Source organism: Ranitomeya variabilis, chromosome 4 (genome assembly GCF_051348905.1).
Source record: "Ranitomeya variabilis isolate aRanVar5 chromosome 4, aRanVar5.hap1, whole genome shotgun sequence".
Taxonomy (NCBI): Eukaryota; Metazoa; Chordata; class Amphibia; order Anura; family Dendrobatidae; genus Ranitomeya; species Ranitomeya variabilis.
In genome coordinates this window covers 428,975,430-428,986,306 of record NC_135235.1, presented here as the reverse complement: position 1 = coordinate 428,986,306, position 10,877 = coordinate 428,975,430, and the positions used below count along the sequence as shown (strand labels likewise).

The 10,877-nt window shown below is 45.7% G+C and overlaps 1 protein-coding gene across 1 annotated transcript in view; it reads left to right on the top strand.

Annotated features, from left to right (window-relative positions):
- Positions 1 to 293: 293 nt before the first annotated feature.
- RAC3 (Rac family small GTPase 3) overlaps positions 294 to 10,877 on the top strand; it is a 37,533-nt gene continuing 26,949 nt past the window's right edge. The window contains exon 1 of the mRNA XM_077251395.1: positions 294 to 557. Within this exon, the coding sequence (XP_077107510.1) occupies positions 523 to 557 (35 nt within the window). The 5' untranslated portion in view covers positions 294 to 522. The remainder of the gene's footprint in view (positions 558 to 10,877) is intronic.

The window sequence follows — 10,877 nt, the reverse complement described above, 5'->3', positions numbered from 1 at the left end:
GAGCAATTTTACAAGCAGCCGAGCTGGCCGGGCTTAGTTCCTTTGATAACTCCCATTCACTACTATGGAAGGCGTCAGCCACGCCCGGTCCATTACATTGCTTTTTCCTTAGGCTGGGGTCAGACTCGCGTATTTAACAATGCCTGTCATTAATCCAGCACAGGACACGTTATCACCCGTATGTCAGAGTGGGATCATGTTGTAGCCACGCCCAGTCCCCTCAGTTCTACAACTACTTCTGACTGGTGGTCTCCTCTCCATAGAACATTCGGCTATTTCCGTCATTTCTTGGCTTCACGCTTCGTCTCTTTCCGGCAGCATTCGTGCTGGCACTCGGCTATTTCCGTTTCCTTATACCTCCAGTTGAACCCCGTCTCGTCTGTTTCCGGCAGCATTCGGACTGACGTTCGGCTTTTTCCGTGACCATTCGGATGTGTCAGTTCTCACTTCGGCTGCTCCAGGCTTCCCAGCTCCCGGTGTCTGCGGTGTTTTACCTTCAGCTGCTTCACATTCGCCCGGGAAATGCAGGCCATCAAATGCGTGGTCGTGGGAGACGGGTGAGTGGTTACAGAGCAGCTGTGCTGTGACCCGCCGGGTGTATAGTGATGCAGAGGCGGAGCCCGGGGGCAATTCTCCTGTATCATCCGGGCTGCGCCCTGCTATGTATTCATACATCATGTACCGTGTGTGCAGCCTGTGTGTCCATCCATCCTGGGCTGCAGGTAGAGCATCCCCTCATCTGCACATGTACAGCACACCCTGTATACAACCATTACACCACTGCACATCTGCCCCAAGACATGGCAGCACTGACGGGTAACAGACGCTGCCGGCAGGTGCACAACTACACACGGTACACACTGTACGCATCTGCACACTATACGCATCTACACACTGTACACACTGTACGCATCTACACACTGTACACACTGTACGCATCTACACACTGTACGCATCTACACACTGTACGCATCTACACACTGTACGTATCTACACACTGTACGCATCTACACACTGTACGCATCTACACACTGTACGCATCTACACACTGTACGCATCTACACACTGTACGCATCTACACACTGTACACACTGTACGCATCTACACACTGTACGCATCTACACACTGTACGCATCTACACACTGTACGCATCTACACACTGTACACACTGTACGCATCTACACACTATACGCATCTGCACACTATACGCATCTACACACTGTACGCATCTGCACACTGTACACACTGTACGCATCTGCACACTGTACGCATCTACACACTGTACGCATCTACACACGGTACACACTGTACGCATCTACACACTGTACACACTGTACGCATCTGCACACTGTACGCATCTACACACTGTACGCATCTACACACTGTACGCATCTACACATTGTACACACTGTACGCATCTACACACTGTACGCATCTACACACTGTACACACTGTACGCATCTACACACTGTACGCATCTACACACTGTACACTGTACGCATCTACACACTGTACGCATCTACACACTGTACACACTGTACGCATCTACACACTGTACGCATCTGCACACTATACGCATCTACACACTGTACACTGTACGCATCTACACACTGTACGCATCTACACACTGTACACACTGTACGCATCTACACACTGTACGCATCTACACACTGTACGCATCTGCACACTATACGCATCTACACACTGTACACACTGTACGCATCTGCACACTATACGCATCTACACACTGTACACACTACACACTGTACGCATCTACACACTGTACACATCTGCACACTACGCATCTGCACACTACGCATCTGCACACTGTACACACCTGCACACTGTACACACTACACACTGTACACATCTACACACTGTACACATCTACACACTGTACACATCTACACACTATGCATCTACACACTATGTATCTACACACTGTACACATCTGCACACTGTACACATCTGCTCACTGTACACATCTGCTCACTGTACACATCTGCTCACTGTACACATCTACACACTGTACACATCTGCACACTGCATATATTTACCTGCTAGCAGTATACCATATACACACACTGGTACACATCTACCTGCCAGCAGTATACCATACACACACTGGTACACATCTACCTGCCAGCAGTATACCATATACACACACTGGTACACATCTACCTGCCAGCAGTATACCATATACACACACTGGTACACATCTACCTGCCAGCAGTATACCATACACACACTGGTACACATCCACCTGCCAGCAGTATACCATATACACACACTGGTACACATCTACCTGCCAGCAGTATACCATATACACACACTGGTACACATCTACCTGCCAGCAGTATACCATATACACACACTGGTACACATCTACCTGCCAGCAGTATACCATACACACACTGGTACACATCCACCTGCCAGCATTATACCATATACACACACTGGTACACATCTACCTGCCAGCAGTATACCATATACACACACTGGTACACATCTACCTGCCAGCAGTATACCGTATACACACACTGGTACACATCTACCTGCCAGCAGTATACCGTATACACACACTGGTGCACATCTACCTGCCAGCAGTATACCATATACACACAATGGTACACATCTATATGCCAGCAGTATACCGTATACACACACTGGTACACATCTACCTGCCAGCAGTATACCGTATACACACAATGGTACACATCTATATGCCAGTAGTATGTCATATACACACTGGTACATATCTACCTGCCAGTAGGGTTGAGCGACCTTGACTTTTTTAGGGTCGAGTCATGTTTCACGAAACCCGACTGTTGGAAAAGTCGAGTCGGGCGAAATCGGCCGATTACTGCGCAAAGTCGAGGATCGGCCGGAACATGAAACCCTATGCACGTCAATGGTGATTTTTTTTTTTTTTTTTCTCTCTCTCTCTCTCTCTCCCCCTCCCCCTCCCTCTCCCTCTCCCTCTCTCTCTCCGTCCCAGCACAGGAAATCTCGTGTTACACATTCCAAATCGCTACTGCGCACAAGCGATAAAATGGTGATAGGCGTGCACGCCCTAACCCCTATGTCATCACTCTGCCCACGCTCCTTCATTGGTTGTAAAAATGGCGCTAAACGCGTCATACGAAACGCGACTTTGGCGCCAAGATCGCGTACCGCATGGCCGACCCCACACAGGGATCGGGTCGGGTTTCATGAGACGCCGACTTTACCAAAAGTCGGCGACTTATGAAAGTAAACGATCCGTTTCGCTCAACCCTACCTGCCAGCATTACACATCACAGCTTTTCTTTTGTTGCGGCTACATTACCCCTGATGAACCCCCACCACATGTATGGGGGAGAAACGCGTCGGGCATTGTTTGGGGAGACTGCTGTCTAGCGCCTGATGTGACTCTTCTATCTAGCGGTGCTACAAGTTCATTACAGGCCTACAGATGAGTATTAATGTTATGGCATTATCCTTGCATTGATTGGGATGATTGGGTCCCGTTATATGGAATATTGCCTCTCTGGGGGTCCCCCAGGTTTGTGGGTCTTGTTTTGATAGGTTATATTGCACTGTGCACTCTAATTGGCAATGATATGATTTACTGCTTTGGTTATATGTCCTGAGTATCTCTGTTACGGACATTCTATATTGTAGTGCACACTGAAAACAACATAGTTATAATCTGCTGATTTATTTGTATGTTCTGAGCACCCTCTTGTTGCTATTGTATGAGCATCAGCTTGCTATTATTAATATTGAATAGGCGCTGTTTTTATCCAGGCTATATTTCCTTGGATTTTAGGAGTTAACATTATTATTTTTTCTGTGAATACTTTATTTGCATTATGGCATCCTATATGTATCTGTTTTACCACCAAGGAAGCTGAATATACACTTCATTTTTTGGACAATACTGATACTATTACATCTTGTTCACCTACCTGCTTTAGTTCTGTTGCGGCATACTCTGTTTTATCTACAGATACCCAATATATGAATATTTTTGTGCATCTATTTAATTGATGAGATAATTCTCATTAGTTTTTGATTTTTTTGATTTTTCTTTTTTGTCATTTTGTATTTTTTTTTTTTTATTTTGGGTGTAGGGGTGTTGTTGGTACATTTTCTTATCTTTCTATACCTATCTAGGGACTCTATAGGCATCCTAGGGCCAGTCGACGTTGAGTGGGGGCGCATACCGCTTCACAGTAGAGCGCCTACCCCCACTGCTAGGTAGTATTTTCCCATAGGGATTTTTTAGGATTTTTTCAGGTTTCCCTATATTGGGATTCCTAGGGACGCTTGAGGGTAAGTCTACGTCGAGTGGGGGCACCTACCGCAGTAACTTAGGGTGCCTACCCCCACTGCTAGGTAGGACTAAGTGTAGTGATGCCCTAGGACCTAACAGGTACATAACTTGTTGTGTTATTATTTTTGATAGTTTATGTTAAGAGGATTTTTTAACTGTAGTTAAATAAAAGTTATATTTTAGGGATCCTTGTGTTTAGGTGTTCTACACATCTACCTGCCAGCAGTATACCATATACACACACTGGTACACATCTACCTGCCAAGCAGTATGCCGTATACACACACTGGTACACATCTATATGCCAGCAGTATACCGTATACACACACTGGTACACATCTATATGCCAGCAGTATACCGTATACACACACTGGTACACATCTATATGCCAGCAGTATACACATTGGTACACATCCACCTGCCAGCAGTATACCATATACACACACTGGTACACATCTACCTGCCAGCAGTATGCCGTATACACACACTGGTACACATCTACCTACCAGCAGTATACCGTATACACACACTGGTACACATCTATATGCCAGCAGTATGCCGTATACACACACTGGTACACATCTACCTGCCAGCAGTATACCGTATACACACAATGGTACACATCTACCTGCCAGCAGTATACCATACACACACTGGTACACATCTACCTGCCAGCAGTATACCATATACACACACTGGTACACATCTACCTACCAGCAGTATACCATATACACACACTGGTACACATCTACCTGCCAGCAGTATACCATATACACACACTGGTACACATCTACCTACCAGCAGTATACCGTATACACACACTGGTACACATCTACCTACCAGCATTATACCATATACACACACTGGTACACATCTATATGCCAGCAGTATACCGTATACACATTGGTACACATCCACCTGCCAGCAGTATACCATATACACACACTGGTACACATCTACCTGCCAGCAGTATACCGTATACACACACTGGTACACATCTACCTGCCAGCAGTATACCATATACACACACTGGTACACATCCACCTGCCAGCAGTATACCATATACACACACTGGTACACATCTACCTGCCAGCAGTATACCATATACACACACTGGTACACATCTACCTACCAGCAGTATACCGTATACACACACTGGTACACATCTATATGCCAGCAGTATGCCGTATACACACACTGGTACACATCTACCTGCCAGCAGTATACCGTATACACACACTGGTACACATCTACCTGCCAGCAGTATACCATATACACACACTGGTACACATCTACCTACCAGCAGTATACCATATACACACACTGGTACACATCTACCTGCCAGCAGTATACCATATACACACACTGGTACACATCTACCTACCAGCAGTATACCGTATACACACACTGGTACACATCTACCTACCAGCATTATACCATATACACACACTGGTACACATCTATATGCCAGCAGTATACCGTATACACATACTGGTACACATCTATATGCCAGCAGTATACCATATACACACACTGGTACACATCTACCTACCAGCAGTATACCGTATACACACACTGGTACACATCTATATGCCAGCAGTATACCGTATACACACTGGTACACATCCACCTGCCAGCAGTATACCGTACACACACTGGTACACATCTACCTACCAGCAGTATACCATATACGCACACTGGTACACATCTACCTACCAGCAGTATACCGTATACACACACTGGTACACATCTACCTACCAGCAGTATACCGTATACGCACACTGGTACACATCTACCTACCAGCAGTATACCAAATACGCACACTGGTACACATCTATATGCCAGCAGTATACCGTATACACACACTGGTACACATCTATATGCCAGCAGTGCCAGCAGTATACCGTATACACACTGGTACACATCTATATGCCAGCAGTATACCGTATACACACACTGGTACACATCTACCTGCCAGCAGTATACCATATACACACACTGGTACACATCTACCTACCAGCAGTATACCATATACACACACTGGTACACATCTACCTGCCAGCAGTATACCATATACACACACTGGTACACATCTACCTACCAGCAGTATACCGTATACACACACTGGTACACATCTACCTACCAGCATTATACCATATACACACACTGGTACACATCTATATGCCAGCAGTATACCGTATACACATTGGTACACATCCACCTGCCAGCAGTATACCATATACACACACTGGTACACATCTACCTGCCAGCAGTATACCGTATACACACACTGGTACACATCTACCTGCCAGCAGTATACCATATACACACACTGGTACACATCCACCTGCCAGCAGTATACCATATACACACACTGGTACACATCTACCTGCCAGCAGTATACCATATACACACACTGGTACACATCTACCTACCAGCAGTATACCGTATACACACACTGGTACACATCTATATGCCAGCAGTATGCCGTATACACACACTGGTACACATCTACCTGCCAGCAGTATACCGTATACACACACTGGTACACATCTACCTGCCAGCAGTATACCATATACACACACTGGTACACATCTACCTACCAGCAGTATACCATATACACACACTGGTACACATCTACCTGCCAGCAGTATACCATATACACACACTGGTACACATCTACCTACCAGCAGTATACCGTATACACACACTGGTACACATCTACCTACCAGCAGTATACCGTATACACACACTGGTACACATCTATATGCCAGCAGTATACCGTATACACATACTGGTACACATCTATATGCCAGCAGTATACCATATACACACACTGGTACACATCTACCTACCAGCAGTATACCGTATACACACACTGGTACACATCTATATGCCAGCAGTATACCGTATACACACTGGTACACATCCACCTGCCAGCAGTATACCGTACACACACTGGTACACATCTACCTACCAGCAGTATACCATATACGCACACTGGTACACATCTACCTACCAGCAGTATACCGTATACACACACTGGTACACATCTACCTACCAGCAGTATACCGTATACGCACACTGGTACACATCTACCTACCAGCAGTATACCAAATACGCGCACTGGTACACATCTATATGCCAGCAGTATACCGTATACACACACTGGTACACATCTATATGCCAGCAGTGCCAGCAGTATACCGTATACACACTGGTACACATCCACCTGCCAGCAGTATACCGTATACACACACTGGTACACATCTACCTGCCAGCAGTATACCGTATACGCACACTGGTACACATCTACCTACCAGCAGTATACCGTATACACACACTGGTACACATCTACCTACCAGCAGTATACCGTATACGCACACTGGTACACATCTACCTACCAGCAGTATACCGTATACGCACACTGGTACACATCTATATGCCAGCAGTGCCAGCAGTATACCGTATACACACTGGTACACATCTATATGCCAGCAGTATACCATATACACACACTGGTACACATCTACCTACCAGCAGTATACCGTATACACACACTGGTACACATCTATATGCCAGCAGTATACCGTATACACACTGGTACACATCCACCTGCCAGCAGTATACCGTACACACACTGGTACACATCTACCTACCAGCAGTATACCATATACGCACACTGGTACACATCTACCTACCAGCAGTATACCGTATACACACACTGGTACACATCTACCTACCAGCAGTATACCGTATACGCACACTGGTACACATCTACCTACCAGCAGTATACCAAATACGCGCACTGGTACACATCTATATGCCAGCAGTATACCGTATACACACACTGGTACACATCTATATGCCAGCAGTGCCAGCAGTATACCGTATACACACTGGTACACATCCACCTGCCAGCAGTATACCGTATACACACACTGGTACACATCTACCTGCCAGCAGTATACCGTATACGCACACTGGTACACATCTACCTACCAGCAGTATACCGTATACACACACTGGTACACATCTACCTACCAGCAGTATACCGTATACGCACACTGGTACACATCTACCTACCAGCAGTATACCGTATACGCACACTGGTACACATCTATATGCCAGCAGTGCCAGCAGTATACCGTATACACACTGGTACACATCTATATGCCAGCAGTATACCGTATATACACACTGGTACACATCCACCTGCCAGCAGTATACCGTATACGCACACTGGTACACATCTACCTACCAGCAGTATACCGTATACACACACTGGTACACATCTATATGCCAGCAGTATACCGTATACACACACTGGTACACATCTACCTGCCAGCAGTATACCGTATACACACACTGGTACACATCTACCTGCCAGCAGTATACCGTATACACACACTGGTACACATCTACCTACCAGCAGTATACCGTATACGCACACTGGTACACATCTACCTACCAGCAGTATACCGTATACACACACTGGTACACATCTACCTGCCAGCAGTATACCGTATACACACACTGGTACACATCTACCTACCAGCAGTATACCGTATACGCACACTGGTACACATCTACCTACCAGCAGTATACCGTATACGCACACTGGTACACATCTACCTACCAGCAGTATACCGTATACGCACACTGGTACACATCTATATGCCAGCAGTGCCAGCAGTATACCGTATACACATTGGTACACATCTATATGCCAGCAGTATACCGTATATACACACTGGTACACATCCACCTGCCAGCAGTATACCATACACACACTGGTACACATCTACCTGCCAGCAACATGTCCTATAATCTGTATGTTTTACACATATACACACAGGTAGATACATTTCCCTGCCAGAAATATAGCATACAGTCTGCTCACATTACACGTCTGTACATACCTGCCAGCAGTATACGGTACAATCTGTATGTGTTACATATCTGTGCAGTGGTATACACATCTACCTCCCATCAGTTGGAAAGAGAAAAGTCTAGCTCGCCTATGTTCAATTCTGCTTGTGGCGCTAAACTTGGGCGGTGCACGGAGTGTTGTGTTGGCAGCTAGCAGGAGAAACAAAGTGAAAATCCAACATCACATCCATGGATAAAAAAATGTGCCACTATGGTACTATGATTAAGAATAGTGATGAGCAAGCATGCTGGGGTGCTAACCAAGTGACTCATTTTTTTTCTCATTAATGTACACTCTGCACCCCATCTTTACTGAAAAAAAACAGAAATGTAGAAATTTTTGCAAATTTATTAAAAAAGAAAAACTGAAATATCACATGGTCATAAGTATTCAGACCGTTTGCTCAGTACTGAGTAGAAGCTCCCTTTTGAGCTAGTACAGCCATGAGTCTTCTTGGGAATGATGCAACAAGTTTTTCACACCTGGATTTGGGGATCCTCTGCCATTTTTCCTTGCAGATTTTCTCCATTTCCGTCAGATTGGATGGAGAATGTCGGTGGACTACAATTTTCAGGTCTCTCCAGAGATGCTCAATTGGGTTTAGGTCAGGGCTCTGGCTGGGCCAGTCAAGAATGGTCACAGAGTTGTTCTGAAGCCACTCCTTTGTTATTTTAGCTCTTTGCTTGGGGTCATTGTTTTGTTTGAACGTGAGCCTTCGGCCAAGTCTGAGGTCCAGAGCACTCTGGAAGAGGTTTTCATCCAGGATATCTCTGTACTTGGCTGTATTTATGTTTCCTTCAATGACAACCAGTCATCCTGTCCCTGTAGCTGAAAAACACCCCCATAGCATGATGCTGCCACCACCATGTTTCACTGTTGGGATTGTATTGGGCAGGTGATGAGCAGTGACTGGTTTTCTCCGCACATACCGTTTAGAATTATCACCAAAAAGGTCTATCTTCTCTCATCAGACCAGAGAATCTTTTTTCTCATAGTCTGGGAGTCCTTCATGTGTTTTTTGAGCAAACGTTATGTGGGCTTTCATATGTCTTGCACTGAGGAGAGGCTTCCATTGGGCCACTCTGCCATAAAGACCCGATGGCGGAGGGCTGCAGTGATAGTTGACTTTGTGGAACTTTCTCACATCTCCCTACTGCATCTCTGGAGGTCAGCCACAGTGATCTTCGGGTTCTTCTTTACCTCTCAAACCAAGACTCTTCTCCCACGATTGCTCAGTTTGGCTGGACGGCCAGGTCTAGGAAGACTTCTGGTGGTCCCAAACTTCTTCCATTTAAGGATTATGGAGGCCACTGTGCTCTTAGGATCCTTGAGTACTGCAGAAATTCTGTTGTAACCTTTCGCCAGATCTGTGCCTTGCCACAATTCTGTTTCTGAGCTCCTCGGCCAGTTCCTTTGACCTCATGATTCTCATTTGGTCTGTCATGCACTGTGAGCTGTGATGTCTTATATAGACAGGTGTGTGCCTCTCCAAATCAAGTCCTATCAGTTTAATTAAACACAGCTGGACTGCAATGAAGGACTAGAACCATCTCAAGGTGGACCACAAGGAAATGGACAGCATGTGACTTAGGCTACGTTCACATTTGCGGTCCGCGCCGCAGCGTC